General features: G+C 44.9%; 1 protein-coding gene across 1 annotated transcript in view; it reads right to left on the minus strand.

Annotated features, from left to right (window-relative positions):
* The window catches only part of LOC144771975 (suppressor of tumorigenicity 14 protein homolog), a 385,346-nt gene that overhangs the window by 163,031 nt on the left and 202,955 nt on the right, over positions 1 to 19,360 (minus strand). The window contains 1 exon segment of the mRNA XM_078656195.1: positions 9,317 to 9,414. Within this exon segment, the coding sequence (XP_078512321.1) occupies positions 9,317 to 9,414 (98 nt within the window).

Below are 19,360 nucleotides of genomic sequence, written 5' to 3' on the forward strand. Positions count from 1 at the left end.
GGGAACGGGAGGAGCGAGATGGGTCGGTAGTTCTTGAGGTCGGTGGGGTCTGCTGTGGGTTTCTTGAGAAGGGCGCTGAGTTCGGCGTGCTTCCAGCTCTCAGGGAAGGTGGCGGTGTCGAAGGAGGTGTTGATGATGTCCCGCAGGTGGGGTGCGATGACAGCGTCGGCCTTGTTGAAGACGTGGTGAGGGCAGGGGTCGGTCGGAGATCCGGAGTGGATGGAGTTCATTGTGCGGATGGTGTCTTCGGTGCTGATCGGCGTCCAGGTGCGGAGGGTGGTGGTGGGTGGCGTTGTTGCGGTTGTGGCTTCCGTTGGTTGGTTGCTGAAGCTGTTGTGTATGTCCGCGATCTTGTTGTGGAAGTAGGACGCGAGGGAGTTGCAGAGGTCTTGCGACGGGGTGATGTCGTTGTTAGCGGCGTTGGGGTTGGAGAGCTCTTTCACGATGTCGAAGAGTTCCTTGCAGTTGTGTGCGTTGTTGTCCAGCCGGTCCTTGTAAGTATTTTTCTTGGTGGCGCGGATCAGTTGGTGGTGTTTCCGGGTGGCGTGCTTGAGGGTGGTCATGTTGTTCGTAGTTGGATCCCTCCTCCAGACTTTCTCGAGGGCTCGACAGTTCTTCTTGGAGCTCCTGAGTTCGTCGGTGAACCATGGTGTTTTTCTGCTGCAGGGTCCGTGGGGTGGGGTTCTCAGAGGGGCGAGTTCGTCTGCGCAGTTGTTGATCCACATCGTGAGGTTGTCTGCGGCCTGGCTGGGGTTCGCTGAGCTGGCGGGAGGGTGCTGGCTCAGGGAGGCGGTGAGCTGGTCGGCTGTGATCTTGTTCCAGCTTCTTCGGGCAACCTGTTGCTGGTGGTGGTGGATCGTCGTTCTTTTGAAGGTGAAGTGGACACAGCTGTGGTCCGTCCAGTGGAGTCCTGTCGCGTGGCTGAAGGTGACGTCTTTGCTGGATGAGAAGACGGCGTCGAGTGTGTGTCCGGCGAGGTGGGTGGGGGAGGTCACCAGTTGCTTGAGTCCGAGGTTGGCGAGGTTGTCGAGCAGGCTGATGGTGTTGCGGTCGCTGTTGTTCTCCAGGTGGAAGTTGAGGTCCCCCAGGAGGATGTAGTCGGCGGAGGGGAGGGCATGCGGGCTGACGAAGTCGGTGATGTCCTCGCTGAAGCGTGTGCGTGGTCCCGGGGGTCGGTAGAAACCCTTTTAGCATGTGACTCAAAATATTTGCATAGATATTCAGCAACCTGGACAACCTGCTAGTAGGGATCCCTACCCCACTCCCCTGGACGGACCACTCTCTAATCCCTTTAATTTGGGATACCGTTATACCTCCACCTTCCCAGGAAGTAACTAAGACCTGGGGAAGGAAATGGTCTAGACTCTCCTCCAACGGTTGGATGGGGATGGCAGTCTTGAAGATACAAGACCACCTAGGGATCCTAATCCTAATCTGGCCAGCAGTAACTTTAATAGTTGGATTCAAGGCTCCCTTGACTTAGTACTTCCTAAAGAACCCATTCAAAATAAAAACAGGCGGAAAACAGCTCCATGGTTCTCCTCCAAACTGAGGGACTTAAAGCAATCCTATCGAAGATTAGAGAGAAGTTTGAGACTGAATTTTTCAGAAATTAGGAAAGTGGAATATAGGAAAGCAATCAGGCTATATAAATCTGAAATTAAAATCGCCCAAGAGGAGAAAATGAGTACAGCTGCAAACTCACCTAAGGAAATCTTCTGCATTGCAAAATCACTTATCACCCTTCCTCAAAAACTCCCGACATCAGAAGGAGCACTTACATGATGCAATATTTAGCGGTCTTTTTCTATCAAAAAATTCTAAACATTTATTCATCTTTCCCTATCACCACGCTTAGGGCCAGGGCAACTGCAACAAGTTGTTTTACTCCTATGCCCAAATGCTCGTTGGAGCAGTTTCACCTAGATGATGACTCATTAGATCTGGTCATCTCTAAAGTAACCTCAGGCTCACCACTCGATCCTGCCCCCCGTAACACCTTACCTTGGTCATTGAATCCATTTGACCAGTTATCCTGGATGTTTTGAACTCCTCGATCACCTCTGGCATGGTTCCTACATCATGGGAATGCGCGATGGTTAGGGCTCTCCTGAAGAAACCCAACTTGAACCAGTCTAATCTGGCCAACTATCGCCCAATCTCCCTCCTCCCTTGGCTGAGCAAGCTGATTGAGAAACACATTAATATCATCCTGGTCGAGTACTTGGAATCTGTTATGTGATTCTCAAACAGGATTTCGTCCTCAGCATGGGATGGAAACGGCCCTGCTGGCAGTGATGGAGGAGGCGAGGAGGCGGCTGGACCAAGGAGGAACAGCTGCCATCATCCTCCTGGACCTCAGTGCTGCGTTTGACACTGCTTACCATAACATCTTGGCCCATCGACTTAAAAGTATGGGAGTGTCAGGCACGGTACTGACCTGGTTCCAATCCTTTCTCAGCGACTGCTATTTCCAGGTCTTTGGGGGGGATGTGGTGTCCTCCCGGCTACCTCTCAGCTGTGGGGTTCCACAGGGCTCTGCCCTGAGCCCCACGCTTTTTAATATCTATATGAGTCCTCTGGCGGAGGTTGTCCATCCTTTCGGCATTAAGATCATTACCTACGCAGACAACACTCAGTTAGTGGTAGATTTAAATCAGGCTGAGTGGTTGTCTAGCACTCTAGGCTCTTGCCTAGAGGAGGCGGCCGAGTGGATGGAACTCTCATGCCTTTTGGTCAACGGGGACAAAACAGAGATCATGCTCCTGGGCAACCCGTCATCCTCTGTCCCCACTCTTCTGTGGCCGGCCTGCTTGTGCCCTGCCCCACCTCCAAAGACACAGATCAAGAGCCTTGGCATGTGGCTTGACAGCTCTCTTGATTTCAACCACCAGGCTACCAAGCTCTCAGCCACTTGTTATGGATTGATGAGAATGTTGCGGAAAATCATTCCCCTCCTTCCTTTCCAGGCAAGAAGAATTATGGTACAGGCCCTTGTACTTTCTCGCCTGGACTATGAATATGCCTTATATCTCGGAGCCCCTCAATTTACCATCCATAAACTGCAAGTAACGCAGAATTGTGCAGCTCTGCTGCTGTTTCAAACTCCGCGATAGCAGTCGGCAAGACCAGCTTTGAGGAATCTTCATTGGCTCCCTATTCCGGCCAGGATACAGTTTAAGGCTATGTGCCTGGCTTATAAAGCCATCTGGAAGACTGGTCGGCTATTATGCACTCTCTGGTCACCCCCTATCTTCCTTACAGAACCCTGCGCTCCAGTTTTTTATGCTTGGCCACCCCCAAGAAAATACGAAGATTGAGATGGGGTGGACGCTCTTTTTCGTTCAATGCCGCTAAGATCTGGAACACTCTCCCCCTCGCTCTTCAAGAGAACAATAATCTTCTGGCCTTCTGGAAGCTCTTGAAAACCCATCTTTTCGGGACACTTCCGTAGCATTGCAGCCTTGTTTTTTCTGCCTTTCTATTAATCAGCGCGGCAAGGCCTGAGGGTAGCCATGCGCTATATAAATAGAACTTCACTCATTCATTTGATTGCCTTACTTACCAAGATCTCAACACTAGTTTGACTGCATATTAATGATTCTTCTGTATTGTTGATTAATTTGTTCATGCACGTCTACCGGTGCTACAAATTCACCAGAATTGCTCTGATTGCTCAGTGCAAGGTAATAGGGATCTTGTGTAGCATTTGAATCTAATTCAAAGGAAGAGCAGCTAGATGAGATGACAGGATATCCATATCTGTAGAATATCAGTATTGTAAGGGCTGCTACAGATCAAACAAAACACCCCTTTGAATGTTAGATCATTCTTATGGTCCTGCAGCAGGCAACAGCTATTTGAAATGAAGGCCCAAATGCAGTGTTATTTACTGTGTCAGGTGACGCTACATGTGATGCTAAGCAGGGCAAAAAGCGATCACTTTCAAGAGCAAAGTATATTTTGGCCCAGATTCATCAAGAAGTCATGCATGGCAACAAATAAAGTGGTTGCGCTGCTTTGTGTAAAAGAGTGAGATAAGAATAGCACCATATCTACTAAGATGTGCCCTTACACACTTTAGCCAACCATGCATCAAAGCACACACCTATGCGCCATGGTGCAATGGGACCTTTCTTGTCTGAAGCATGGGATTAACACTGGAAGGAGTCCATTCAAGTGCAACACCTATGTTTTAAGTCTTTTCCCACTCTGTATGTGTGCTGCACATTGCATCATTCATACAAATTGGGAAAAATTAGGAGAAATGAAAAAATGTCTTCTTGTTGCGCCTGCCTATAGAACTCTATTTACAAGGAGGATCCTATATTTTGGGCTGCACAACTAGATCTGCTTTTCTCCACCATACTGCAGTGGAACTGCATTCCCCCCTCATGGCATGGATTGATATTTGCTCCTATCTTCAAGGGGGGCGATAAAAGGATCCCTGGCAAGTACTGCTTGATAGCTTTAATTTACAGTGAAGCTAAATACTTTGCTGGGTGCTGTTAGACCCACTGCAGTTATGGGCTGAGACAACAAAATGATTTCACCAAACTAAACTGGGTTTATGAAGAGCACAGAGACATCCATGAACCTTATGCACTCCCCTTCTGTTTAATCAGGCGTAATCCAACAATCAACCCGACCACCTGGGTTTCATCAACTATAAAATATGCATTCAACAGAGTTGACAGGGGGAAGCTCTGGCAGAAACTCGTTCTCCTTAACATCCCGGGCAGCTTGCTCAGGACACTGCAGCTGCTTCACCATGAAATGAGTCAGAATAAAAATTGGAGATGGTTCATGCCTGTCTAGGCCTATAATCACCTTGCAAGGCCTTAAGCAAGGTTGAGTCCTTGCACCAACATTATTCAACCTGTTTTTATCTGACCTGATCCTGTCTCTGTACTCTGTCAACTCCCACCCGTCAAAATTGGGGGGGTTCCATCTCTCAAACTTACTGTATGCAGTTGATTTGGTTCTTCTCAGCAAAACCAGAGTCGGGTTGCTACACTTTTTGGATGCTACATCTGCTTTTTCAATCAGGAACAGACTGTTGCTCAACAAGAAGAAAATAAAGATTCTTGTGGCCCGAGGTGCTAGAACACAAAAACCGACGTGGTTTCTGGAGCAGGAAAAACTGGGGGCAACCAGCAGCTTCTAGTACCTACGAGTTCACTTTAACGACAACAGCAGATCTAGGAACCAGATGAATGAAATAAAGAAGAAAGGCATGGCACAATTGTTCGCCCTTAGATCTGTATACACAAAAGTAAAAGGATCTATGCTCATGCCTATCCTCTAGGTGGCCTAAGCAGAGAGGGGCAGATTTACAAGCCTCGTATGCCACATTTGCGCCGCCGTTGCATCACTTTTGTGTCGCAGCGGCGGCGCAAAGCCAGCGCCATGCTGTGGGGTATTTACAATGTGACGCATCTGGGAGATGCGTCACGTTGCAAAGCCCTGTGCACCTGCAGGCATTCCCGGCACAAGGGGGGGGGGGGGGCGTTCCGGCACAGGAACGCCTCCTAAAAGTGGCTGAGTGAAATCTATAAGATTTCACTCAGTCACTTTTAAGGCCATGCTGCATCAAAACCCTGCAGGCGTAAGGATTGACGCAGCATGTTAGGCATAGGGACATCCCGAGCCTTGCTGAAGCTGCGTCGTGCTTGCGAACGCGACTCTAGCAATGCGTCACCTTTACGGCAGCATATGCGTCACGCATCTGTCTATTCTTGCCGCATGGTGCGCCGCATTGTAAATGTGGCGCATCCATGGTGGTGCAAGAGGTGTCTGCGCACAATAACTGGCGCATCCCTGCTGATATGCAGGGATGCGCCAGTTGTTGTAAATCGGCCACAGAGTCTTTTGACCAGAGCCTACGGGAGTGAGGCTCTTTAAGGGTGGGACAGTGCGACTCTTGACAGAACGCTTGTGAAGATCTATAGAACAATCTTTCAGCTTCCCTCTCACACATCACCAGCTCAAATAAGATTAAAATTTGGCATATGGAGGCAGGACTTGGCACAAAAAGTGGCCTTTGCGATAAGCTGTCACAAGATCAGGGCCCGCAAGAGAAGGGACTCTGGGCCACCACCTATGGACCGAACTAGAAACAAAGCAAAGGTCGGCGGGTAAGTGCTACCTGTCCCAAGCTCTGAGTATGCTTGGCTTAACAACCACTTGGGACCTAACTATCACCCATCAAGAATTCAAAAGGGTGGCAAAAATCAGCACAAAACCGCTTTCTTTAATAGAAGGCAAGGCCAGCCTTTCTCTCTGTAAACATGTATTGATGACGTTTCACACCTACGAACTGAAACCACAGTCCTATCTAAATGAACTTTACGACTGATCAAAGGCACAGTTCATGAAACTAAGGATGGGGGAAACCCCCATTCTAACTTATTATCCAGTCTGGAAAAGGGGTGTTCGCCAGGCAATGTGTGGGCTCTGCAAAAAACAAAAAGAGGACATAATAAATGTACGTTGCTTATGGCCCAACTTTCTGACAGATAGGCAGGAGCTGTTATGAAAAGGGTGGGTTGGCAGGGGGATAAGATCTTGCAGGGAAGCAGTGCTGGCCTGTCTCGACCCATCCAATATTATTCTTAACTGTGCTTTGGTGAAATTTTCTTGATCGTTTAAAAAAAAAAATTGAGGCCTTCGATCATGCAGCTAAAGGGCTGGGAGGTGATTAGGCTGTTACTGCGCCTGGTACTGGGCCCTTGAATGCACCTTTGTCTTAATGCACTTTTTCTGAATGCACTTTTCACTGAAACAGTTTTTAATAGGTGCAGGCTGGCATCATTTGGCCAGGGCGCTTAGATGTCTAGTAGAGCACAAGCCCAGGCAGCAGTGATAAAGGGTACACTTTTAAATGATCTTAGTCACAGCACTTTACTGATACCTGCTTTTAATGCTTACAGTATGAGGTTATTTTTAAACATTCCACCCAAATTAACTACAATTTAATATTGATTCCACCTGTTCTCTCACTAAGGTGCTAATTGTCCAGCTTTTACGCATGTATTTTACAATGTATTACCTTTTTAAATTATGTAATTTTTGATACAATGCCATTTAATGATTTTGATACTTGTTGCAAAGGTTTTTTTACTAATCATGCAATAAATTTTGCTTACTTGTAAGAAGTCATTGCGTGAAAGGGAGAGATAAGAATAGCACCATATCTACTAAGATGTGCGCTGGCACACTTTAGCCAACCATGCATCAAAGCACCCACCTATGCGCCATGGTGCATTGGGCCCTTTCTTGTCTGAAGCATGGGTGTAAGACTGGAAGGAGTCCATTCCAGTACAAAACCTATGTTTTAAGTCTTTTCCCACTCTGTTTGTGTGCTGCACAAAGCATCTCTCATGCAAGGTGGGAAAAACGAGGAGAAATGAAAACATTTCTTCAAGTTGAGACGGTCTATAGAACATGTGTGATTTCCACGCAGATAAATGTCTACAATTCTTTGTAGATAGGCATTTGCATCAAATTCTAAGAGTGGGTCGGTGTAGGGGAAACCCCATGCACCACTCATGGAATGCCCCTTTGCTGCAAGGTAACGCAAAGCAGTGCATTGTCCAAGTTTGCAATACTTTGGGGTACTATCCAGAGCAAATCACAATTTTCACTGAATAATAAATCCCACCTGAACACTTTGCATTGCGTTTTCATTACAAAAGTAACACTAACCCGATGTGAAGCATTTGTAAATCTGTAAAATAGCTTACCATCGTAGAACGACAATCCCCTCAAATATTTATATATGCAAAGGGGAAGTAACTGGGTTATATAAGTGCAAACACCCATTGATGTTCATGCAGAGGGTGATGTATTCAAATAGTGTATAGTGTGACCATGCTAGAATATCAATTCAAATAGTGTATAGTGTGACCTTGCCAGAAGATTTATTCGAATAGTGTATAGTGTGACCTTGCCAGAAGATTTATTCAAATAGTGTGTAGTGTGACCTTGCCAGAAGATCTATTCAAATAGTGTATAGTGTGACCTTGCCAGAAGATCTATTCGAATAGTGTATAGTGTGACCTTGCCAGAAGATTTATTCAAATAGTGTGTAGTGTGACCTTGCCAGAAGATCTATTCAAATAGTGTACAGTGTGACCTTGCCAGAAGATTTATTCAAATAGTGTATAGTGTGACCTTGCCAGAAGATTTATTCAAATAGTGTATAGTGTGACCTTGCCAGAAGATCTATTCGAATAGTGTATAGTGTGACCTTGCCAGAAGATTTATTCAAATAGTGTGTAGTGTGACCTTGCCAGAAGATCTATTCAAATAGTGTACAGTGTGACCTTGCCAGAAGATTTATTCAAATAGTGTATAGTGTGACCTTGCCAGAAGATGTATTCAAATAGTGTATAGTGTGACCTTGCCAGAAGATCTATTCAAATAGTGTATAGTGTGACCTTGCCAGAAGATTTATTCAAATAGTGTATAGTGTGACCTTGCCAGAAGATCTATTCAAATAGTGTATAGTGTGACCTTGCCAGAAGATTTATTCAAATAGTGTATAGTGTGACCTTGCCAGAAGATCTATTCAAATAGTGTATAGTGTGACCTTGCCAGAAGATTTATTCAAATAGTGTATAGTGTGACCTTGCCAGAAGATCTATTCAAATAGTGTATAGTGAGACATTGCTTCTAGCACCAACTGGAACAAAGCACAAACAAGAGGCAAGCAGAATACTTTGTGATATTCTAATGAGTACAATGTTTAATTCTCATGAAATTATACATTTTACGTGGCTTAATACCTGCAAATTGGCATTACGTTGGCATTTCTACTGGTGGGTGTACTTAGAGTAGTACATCACTCACACTAGACTCCATTGCCTTATATTTCGCTGAACATGCTTTTTTTTTACGTGAGTGAGGCCAAGGACATCATTGTCTTGAGACCCATAGTCAGGCCGACAGTGCACTGCACAATTTTAACTTCGCTAAGTGCATCCGTGCATATTTTTACTCTGCACTAGGGTTAATGAATGTTAATAAATGGGGGCCTGTCACATGGTGCAGGGATGTGTAGGGGGCACCTCCCCAGTGTCCATATCCGGTGTGCAGGGGGGCCCGCTACAGGCCAGCAAAGTCACTTTCCGATTACATCGTAATCAGGTCACAATTCTGCCTTTGTGAATTGGGACCTTGGTTGCATCTAATGTCATCCTTTTGACTGATACATGAGAAATTGCCAAGGTCACAACTTGGCTGACCTCATTTTAGAATGTATTTTATTCAAATTGAAAACTAGTCTATAAAAGTTTTTAATGAATGCACTTACTTTGATAATCCAGTTACACTCAGTATTTGGTGGATAGTAACTTGGGTAGTAAGGCGAGCTCAGAGAACCATTCCAAGATGTGAGACGTCCTCCACAGGCTGTAAGTATATACAAGTATACAATTATTTGTTTAGATACTAAAGATACTATATGAGTTATTAATAATCATTTGCATAGGTTATATTGTGCACCAGAAGCAAATTTTGAGAGACTTGGTACAGATATTATTTAATCAAATGACTACTGTCTTAGGTGCTTGGTAATAAACTTTGTGGCAAATTTACAACAAATAATTCACTCAATGCAGCAGTGATGTGTGAAAGAGAAAAAGCATGAAATGGGTCATATCTTCTAAGATATGCAGTGGTGGCTCACACACCAAAGAGCGGTGGGATGGGGCGGGATGGGGATGGGGGTGGGAGTCGACATACAACGGGATTAGTAATATTAAATTAATAAATACATAAAACTACCTACTTTGCACTTGGCACATTGCCGAAGCAGCAATGCAGCGAGCGCAAATTAAGTGGTTTTATTTATTTGATATTGCTTATCCTGTCGTCGGTTGACCCTCCACCACGTCCTGCCTCACCGCCCCACCGCTCTTACCTGTGCGAGCTGCTACTGAAGATATGTCCCTGTTTTTCTCTCCCCCTGTGCTTGTGCACTTTAGACTGCCTTTTCCCCAAATCACAGACACTTGTACTGTGGTGCAAGGGTGTGTGCAATGCCAAGGACAGGATTTGGCTTCTTGGACATAATTTAACACTGTTATAACTTCGTATGTGCTGAAAACTACAGCGAAACATTTTATGCCTGCCCAGAACACAAATTGACCTGTGGAAGTAAAAATAAGGAAAGACTGCACCTGCTGTTGAGATCTGTGAAAATCTGGATCTGCTATCATTTGTACCCAGGACATAGAAGGGGACTCAAATGGTCAGTTACGCTGACCTTATGTTAACCTACAGGGACACAACAAGCTACAAGAATCTATTTTCTAGACCAGCCCGGGACCTTGGTGGTGTCTTCTGTTGTAATGAGTCTTGAACCCCAAGTGCTGCTTCAGAGGTCCAGGAGCTTTTGACTGTGTTAGCGTAAACTCCTCCTAACATCCTGAAAAACCTGCTACTTAGAAACCTTTTTGGCTCTAAAAACTTCCAGAGGATCAGGACAAACTTGCCATGTCAATGTGATAGAAGTGCGTTGCTGCTGGGACAAAAAATGAGGTTGATTCCTTTCAGAGATTTTCCATAGCAGTAAATCCATTCCAGCAGGATATTGTGGAGAGGATATGCGGCCCCGTTGAGCCCTGTTCAAGTACAGCTTGCAGCCGCGACCCGATGGAGTTATCCGAGCTCTAAAAAACGTGACAATGTTTAGAGGGAGAAATCTACACTGTTGCCTAAAGTATCTGGCCTGCGAGGTACCTTCTGTACCTCTACGCGGGAGTCTCGACATCACTCGCCACAGCCACATCACACCCCACCTCAGAGACCTGCACTGGCACCCCATCAACAAGAGGATCACCTTCAAGCTCCTCACCCACGCACACAAAGCACTCCACAACACTGGACCAACATACCTCAACAAACGACTCACCTTCTACACCCCGAACCGCCAGCTCCACTCTGACAACCTTGCCCTCACAACTGTCCCCCACATCCAGAGAGCAACCACTGGCGGCAGATCATTCTCCTACCTCGCCGCCAAGTCCTGGAACACCCTCCCCATCCTTCTACGGCAGACCGAAGACCTACATACCTTCAGGAGGCTACTCAAGACCTGGCTGTTAGAGCAGCAGCAACCCCCCCCCCCCAGCACCTTGAGACCCTCATGGGTGAGTAGCACGCTTTACAAATGTCTTGATTGATTGTTTGATTCTGTAGGTGCAATTTGTGAATTTCCCTAGCTCAGCGCTTCCCTGTCAAAAGTCAATGGCTTCACCGGGACTCTTTTGATGGCTATTCAGCTTTGCGGGGCCCTTCTCTGCCACAGCCTGCTGACTTGCCGGGCTTAGCTGAACAATTTTAACTTCAAATTCAAACAAGGTAAAACTTCTGACCAGGTCTGGTTTCTGTGTCTGACCAATGCTTCATCAAAGTTGGCCTTAGGTACGGTCAAGTGCAACCAAATGAATGCAACCAAATGAATGCAGTTGGCACTCAATAGTTTTCGGTGTGATTTTCATTGAAAACTTTAAGAATTCTGATGTCCAGTTCCCCTTAAGGGAATTTTGTAGTTTTGGCGTCATTTTATTCATTGAATTATTCTCTATGTTTATAAATTAAAGTAGGAGTTTTGTTAATGTTTTTGACTTTTTAACTCTTTAGGTGCTTTTAAATGCTTTACACATTTTCTAAATGTAAGCTTATTTGCTCTTTGCCATAGCTACCAGGGGCTGAGCAATGGGTTAAATCACTAAAATCTTTACAGGCCCTAACACGAATTGTGACATTTTAATGTGTGGTGTACTGCCACCTCCCAACAATAATCCTCTTTCTCACACTAGTGATTTCTGAACTACATCAAAGTTTTGTTCTGGAGAGGATGTAGCCTTAGGGCTAGAGTGGTCGACCTCAAAGCTAAAGAACCAGGTTCGAGTCTTGGCAATGATGCTCAACATCCTCTGATTCTGGACAAATCACTTAATCTCCCTGTGCCTAACAAAAATGAATGTGTCCATCTGTAACGAAACTGGTGCTCATGTAAAGCACTCTGATACCCGATGTTTTGGGACTAGTTTGCACTATATAAAACTAAAAAAAAGACAACAAAAATGTCATGGGTGCACTTAAAGCATACCCTGGTTCTGAACGACAGTGGTTATATTGCCATCTCAACAAAAGGTTTGAAGTGAATGATAGTGGTTAAAGGGTTATATACATGAAGGAGCACTAGTATTTTATCTGTACCCCTGTGAGGTGACTATTTACACGGTCTGTCAAGTAAAGGTTGATCCAGTCCCCATAATGTGGGTCATTGGTCTTTACAATGTCTGGGACATGGATGTAGGGTGTATATTGTCTGTAGGTGTAATTTGTGTTTCAAACATGGACTCGTTAATGATGTCTCTTTGTGTACTTCCCAAAGTCATGATTGCCTTTGTGCTCAAGCTGCTGATGTCCAGCTCAGCCACCCCTGTCTTCACCTACGCTCTTACTGTCCCCCATACCCGAAACCTATGTACTTAATGGGTGATGAAGGTTTTAACTCTATCCCTGAGTCTAAATGTAGGTTTCACCTATCTGGGTAAACCTCCGCCATACCCAATTTCCCAGGGCAAAAGCAGTGGCTTCAGTCTGAAACTTCGCAAACCCGCCTGCACAGGTTTCTCATAAATAAGTTCACTTCAAACGGTGCAGTGATATAATCAATTATGCCATAGGAGATGTCATGAGTAATGTAATATGTGGGGTAGTTAGCAGTGCATAGTAAGGGCACATGCTATAGTTACCTTGTAGCATGAGTTGTAGTTACTTGAGATAGCTGTATTTATAACTGCTGAATTTCTATGGATTTGTGTGTGTAAAATCTGAACCTAACTATAAATTCCATGTAACCTTTGGTTGTGTGGGTGTTTAACTGGGTGTGTGAGTGTATGGTAGCTGTGTGCACAGGTGTGTTAGTACTTGTGTGGGGCTGTGATTGGGTGTGAGAGTGGTTCTATAAGTGGGTGTGTGAGTAGCTGTATGGGTGTGTGAATGAGTATGCAAGTGGTTTTCTGGGCTTCTGAAATGGTATGGGACTGGCTGCATGAGTATGTGAGTGGGTGTGTGAGTGTGTAATTATGTGTGTGAGTATGTGCTGAGTATGAGTGTGTGTGTGTATGTTGCTGTGTTGGTCTGTGAGTGGTTTTCCGGGTCTGTAAGTGGGTGTGTGAGTGGTTGCATGAGTTTGTAAATGTGTGTGAGTGGTCTCTTGGTTTCTGACTGGGCATGTGAGGGCTTGTATGGGTGTCTGAGTGGGTGAGTGAGTGACTGCATGGGTGTGTGAATGGTTGTGTAGGTGTAAGTTGGTGTCTGAGTGGGTTTGTGAGTAACTGTGTGTGTGTAAGTTGGTGTGGGAGTGGCTGTATGTGTGTGAGAGTTGGTGTGTAAGTGGCTGTGTGAATCTGTGAGTATGTGTTAGACTGGCTGTATAAGTGTGTACATGTTTATGTGAGTGGGCATATGAATGCCTGTGTAGGTCTGTGAGTGGATATGTGACTGGTTCTCCAGGTCTCTAAGTGGATGTGTGAGTGGCTGTATAGGTGTGTGAATGGGTGTGCAAATGTTTTTCTGTGTCTCTGAATGGGTATGTGACTGGCTCTATGGCTGTGTGAGTGTGTAAGTGAGTATGTGTTGGGTGTGTGAGTGGGTGTATAAATGACTGTGTTAGTCTGTGAGTGGGAGTGTCACTAGCTGTATGAGAGTGTACTTGGGGGGTGTATGAGTGTATGAGTGCATGTGCGAGTGACTGTGTGGGTCTGTGAGTGTATGTGTGAGTGTCTGTGTGGCCCTGTAACTGGGTGTGTGAGTGTGTGAATGGGTGTGAGAGTGAGTGTGTAAGTGTGTGTGTGAATGGTTATGTGAGTGTCTGTAAGTGTGTGTGTGTGTGTGAATGGGTCTGTCAATGGGTGTGTGAATGTCTGTGTGGGTCTGTGAGTGGTTTATTAAATGTACAGCCAAATTTGCAGATCTGCTGCAATTGACACGGTGGATCCGCGAATCCACGCATACGGGAAAAATAATTTTGTGGCCAATTTCTTGCCTGTCATAGGTCCCTTGCAGACCCATGTATTGCATACATGGGGTAAGGGTACCTCTACCATAACCCATTTGATTATATTTTATGTGAATTTTCATCCTTCAGGACCGAACCCCGATTTATAACATGAAGACCATAACTTTCTATTTAGTTTGCGACTGCAAACCCTGGCATTGCTGTTGGTCGGTGGATACTAGGAGCGCCTCGATGGATCCTCAAAGGATCCATGTCCCTAGATATGCACATTTCTCTTCCCTTTAATATTTCAAAAACTGCTGAATGGATTTGCACCAGATCACAAAAAGAGATCTTTCTTTGCTAAGATCTAGCTTTATGCCAAATTTAGTGTAATTCGGTTCAGAGGTTCGGGCTATGTCTAAAATCTCTATCGGAATTAACATTGGAAATGCACTTTGGATCACCCCAAAACCTTCCATCCGCAACTAAACACAGGAGGGCACTTGTTTGAGACAATTACATGAAGATTCATCAAATGGCGCCAAAGTTATAAGCAAACAAAAAAATGCTTTCCCCATAGAAACTAGGTCCTAACTATAACTACCTATATATATGGATTTTTATTTGCTTGTGGTTACGAAATGCATGGTAAAGATACTTATGTTGTAATTGATGCAATGTGAAGGCATGCGTGATTTTGGCATGCAAGATTCCATCATACAGCCAGGACAGACTGATGAGTAACGAGTGCAATAAATCAACACAAAACATTATGAATCAAATATAGAGGAAGAAATTACCTCAAAATCTATATATGCGTTAATAGTGGGCTCCTCCCAAAAAAGAAGCTTGGGTGGAAACATAGCCTATGAAACTAAGAATTGTAATTGGATTTATATAGCACTTACTACCCTTGACGAGGTGTTGAAGAATTTTACAGTGAGTAGCTTGCTGCTCCAGAACCCAAGGTTAGTGGTTAATCTAGTGGTTATTGTTGATTAACTGAATTAGTTCTGTGTTCTCTAAACAAAATAACATGCATTTACTCTAGATATTTAGTGGTAAGTTAATATCAGGTAGATGTGATCATTAGCAGGGGCTATGTGGTCTCAGGTAAATGATTGGTGAGATAGGATAGTAGCGATTAAGTAATGTTAGATTACAGGGATGGAATTTAAAGAGGAAATTAATAAATCAGGAATGTAGAGCTGTTTGGAGGTGGAGGGGAAGGTTGTTCCAGGATTTGGTGGCGAGGCAGGAGAAGGAGCATCCCCCCGTTCTGGCTTTGACAGATGTGGGGAGTGTGAATGAGGCAGAGGGAAGCAGGTAGTAGTTCAAGCCGTGGTTGATGCATGCTGGACCTAGGTCATGGAGGTCCTTGCAGGCATGTATAAGTATCTTGAATTGGCATCTTTTCTGGACAGGTATCTAGTGAAGGTTCCTGAGGTGAGGATTGATGTTGGTCCATTTGGGAAGGTTAAGGATGAGTCTGGCAGCTGGGTTCTGTATCATCTGGAGTCTTTACATGAGTTAAGTGGAGAATCCTGCATAAAGCGTGTTGCCATAGTCGAGTCAGCTAGTGACTAGCTGACGGTTTTCCTGGTGTTGACGGAGAGCCATGTGAAGATCTTTCTCTGCATGTGAAGGATGTGGAAGCAAGCAGTGGCCAATGTGCTGATCATCATGGGGAACGGTTATCATCTCTGAAATAAGGTGTCAGCCAATTGAAGAATTACAATAAGAAGGATTGAGGCAGGCAGGTATGAGACTGCGAGGAGACTAGACTCATATATAGAAGGTATGTAGAGCATGGAAGGAAAGAAGAGGATCACTCTGAGGAAAGTACTTCAAGATCCTTTTTTCATGCAGGCTATTAGGAGCAGAGTGTGAGAAGGCCTTAAAAGACAGCAAGCAGTCGGAGAATGTAAGCTTTAGAAAGAAACAACATTATACCTAGTGGTCCATATTTATTAATATACACATCATTTAAATATTAAGCACCCTAGCCTGTTGTGTGAGATGCCTTGGACAGCACTTTCAAACACCGCCTGGAGTATCCCAACCTGCTACAGGGTCTGCATGCTGCACAAGGGGAGTTGGCACCAAAAAAAAGAAAACGTCTATTTAAAAGATCTTCTCACTCTATTCTGTAAATGAAAGTTTTTTTAACGTTTTACTCACTCACTAGAATGAGTAAGTTGGCACTAACCGAGGTTGTCTCGTCAATGCGCAGTCAGATCTATACCATGTTTTGTCCCATAATTCCATTTAAGTGTTTGTTGTGTATGTGGCTACTGTAGTACATGTATTGTGTGTATAAGTGACGCAGAGTTATGAAGACCTATGGGTTCCTTTTTGAACATCCCTGACCTGTTCCTGTGCATCTATCGGGGGTAGTGCTGTTACCCTAGACAGTGGAAGTGTATCATTATGCAGGAGGGAGGAAATCTAAACAGTGAAGTAAGGCCAATGGAGGCAAGGCTCCTATAGAAATTTGATTAGGTCCTTACCGTGACACGCCAATTGGTAGATGGCGGGGTCTGCAGTCAGTTGCTCAGAGTGTGAAGGGTCTTTTAGTTAAAACGGCCCTTTGTCTCTTTCCCTATGACTGTCTTTGTGGCTGTTCATAGCCAGGTGCCGACAGTTTACATCTCTTTTTACCTCTGTAGTGGGTGCTTTAGGCTGGAGACTACCCTGCTGTGAGAAGCATCACACTTCAAAAAGTGTGTGTCCGCAGAAATGCATAGAGAGGTACTTGAAAAGGAACACACACCAACGCAGTTCTCCTGCCTGCAGTTATTCCCTGTTTGAGAAAAAGGGATTTCCTTTCATTGTACATTAATCAAAAACAGAAACAGAAATCACCACTAAATCAAAATATTCATCAATCTACAATCGTGCTACTCCCAAATAAGAAGCTCAAGTAAAAACATATGGGCAGATTTACAAGCCCCTAACAACACATTTACGCCGCGGTTGCCTCACTTTTGTGACGCAGCGGCGTCGTAAACAGTGCACCACGTTGCGACACATTTAGAGCGTGACTCATCTAGTGAGATGCGTCATGTTGTAAAGCCCTGTGCTACATTATACCTACGTCAGGTATAATGTATGCAGGTGGGCATTCCGACGCAAGGAAGCCTTGTAAAAGTGACGCAGTAAAATTTACAAGATTTCACTGCCTCACTTATACAGCGCCACTTCTACGATGCCACTGTGTCAAAACCTTACGCCTGCTTGAAGCAGGTGTAAGGAGTGACACAGCATAATAGAAATAGGCATTCCTGAGCATTGCTGGAGTTGCGTCATGCTTGCGACACGACTCCAGCAATGTGTTGCCTTTACGCAAAACAGATGTGTCATGCAACTGTCAATCCTTGCACCACGGTGCGACGCATTGTAAATGGTAGCACAAAGGTTTTTTGCGTGACGCAAATGAACTGACGTATCCCTGCTAATATGCAGAGATGCGTCACCTCTTGTAAATGTGTACTGAATTGCAATGATATTTTTAGCTGGGACATATGAAACAATAATCTCTAAGATTCCAGCTGGGAAGTGTGAAACAATCGGTTCTGAGAGGAAAGAAGGCCGAGTCTTATAGAAAACTCTATGCATAAGGTGGGTAATTTTTAATTTAATCGTTTTCTCAAACAACATTCAGTCAGTTTTGCTCTGGTACTTGCGATGTGTTTGAATTTCTTTATGCCCCAGATAGTTCTTACAGTCATGTTTTGGAGGTTCTGCACTCTTGCTAGGGTGTAATGAGGCAAGTCTATGTAGAAAGAGTTACAGAAGTCATTATGTGGGAGTACACAAGTAGCAACTACTTGGGCAAATGTATAATTGGGAAGAAAATATCTTGCTCTCCTGGTGGATCTTAATGTACCAAGCCCTGTAGTCCAGACCTTATGGATTTCAGGCAAAAATTATAGGAGCTGATCAAAAGGAATCCCTAGGTTCTTCCCCACTGTACCAGGTAGAGTTGTTCTTCCAGGTTTCTGGGGCCTCAGATCAGAAAACCAGCTTCCTGATGCTACTTCAATGACACTCGTCTCAATTTTAGCTCTATGGAGCTTTAAATTATTATGAGTCATCCAATTCTGGACGTCCATAAGGCAATGTTGTGGTGTTCCTAAGGAGTTTTGGGAATCTTGATCAAACTTGCGAAGCAGAGGAGTGCCAACAGCATAAGAAAATATATTTAAACTATGTCCTGATAATGACACTCAGTGGTTGTACATATAGGTGATGGAGAACAGATGGAAAGGTTGCCTCCTGTGGTCCTCATGGACCCCTTCCCATTTTCCGTTGAGTTGCCACCTCTTTTGAGATGTTGGTAAAAAAGTAATGTTTTGTGACCGTAATTTGGTCGCAAAACATTCATACATACTTCTGCGATTTTGTATTTGGAAGCAACACCCTATACACGTACCTTCCCATTATCAAATCACTATAAGAAATTGCTCCTTATAAAAAGGTTAAATGTAGAACTCAAAGTGAAGGTAACCAGGAGTAGGCTGATCCACTTTCCTGTGCCTTAGTTGGTGGAACCAGAATGTGAATGACAAAAGAACAGACCATTGGAGGTAGAGAGGCACCTGAAACCCCCTTCATGTAAGTACATTATACATATAATTTTAATAAAACTAAAAGGTCTTAGCTAACATCAGACCTATGCCGCCATTCACCCTCTCTGGCAGGCGCGGTGCGTCCATTGGGGTGTGGGGGCATAGCCCCCCTGCCCGCAGCTCCCTCGGCGTTTCTGAACTTAAGTAAACTGATTCAGTTTACTTAAGTTCAAAGACGCCGGGGGAGAACTGACAATCATGTCAGTCAGCATGACATTGGACCGCCCACCCCTTCAGAGTCTGAAGGGGGTGGGCGGTCTGGTGTCATGTTGACTGACATGATTGTCAGACCAGTGGGGGGCAACAGGCAGCAGCACAACACAAGTGCGCATGAGTTGGGATGGAGGGCGAATTTTTGCACCGTGCCCACTCATGCGCACTTGTGTTTTGGCTTGTTTGCGCATGCCCATTAGGAGCCCTTCGGTCTCTTAACGGGCGTGCAGGGGGAAAAGAATAGCCATGCCCTAAGCCAATCCTGGCGCTGTGTATATAACATGTTGTGTGTGATGCATGTACGACAAGCTGCTTGCTGAGTAAAAACGCTTGTTGTGTGCACTGTGTCTGTTCCTGTTTGTACAGAGTGATACTCGGCTCAGAGCACATGTGGGCAGGCCTGGTGCCCCCTGGGACTGCATCTGTCCACTCGATCCTTCCCTTTGCCCCCTCCTCACTCCCACAATACACCCCTATTTCAGCACACTTCTAG

Source organism: Lissotriton helveticus, chromosome 8 (genome assembly GCF_964261635.1).
Source record: "Lissotriton helveticus chromosome 8, aLisHel1.1, whole genome shotgun sequence".
NCBI classification, from domain to species: Eukaryota; Metazoa; Chordata; class Amphibia; order Caudata; family Salamandridae; genus Lissotriton; species Lissotriton helveticus.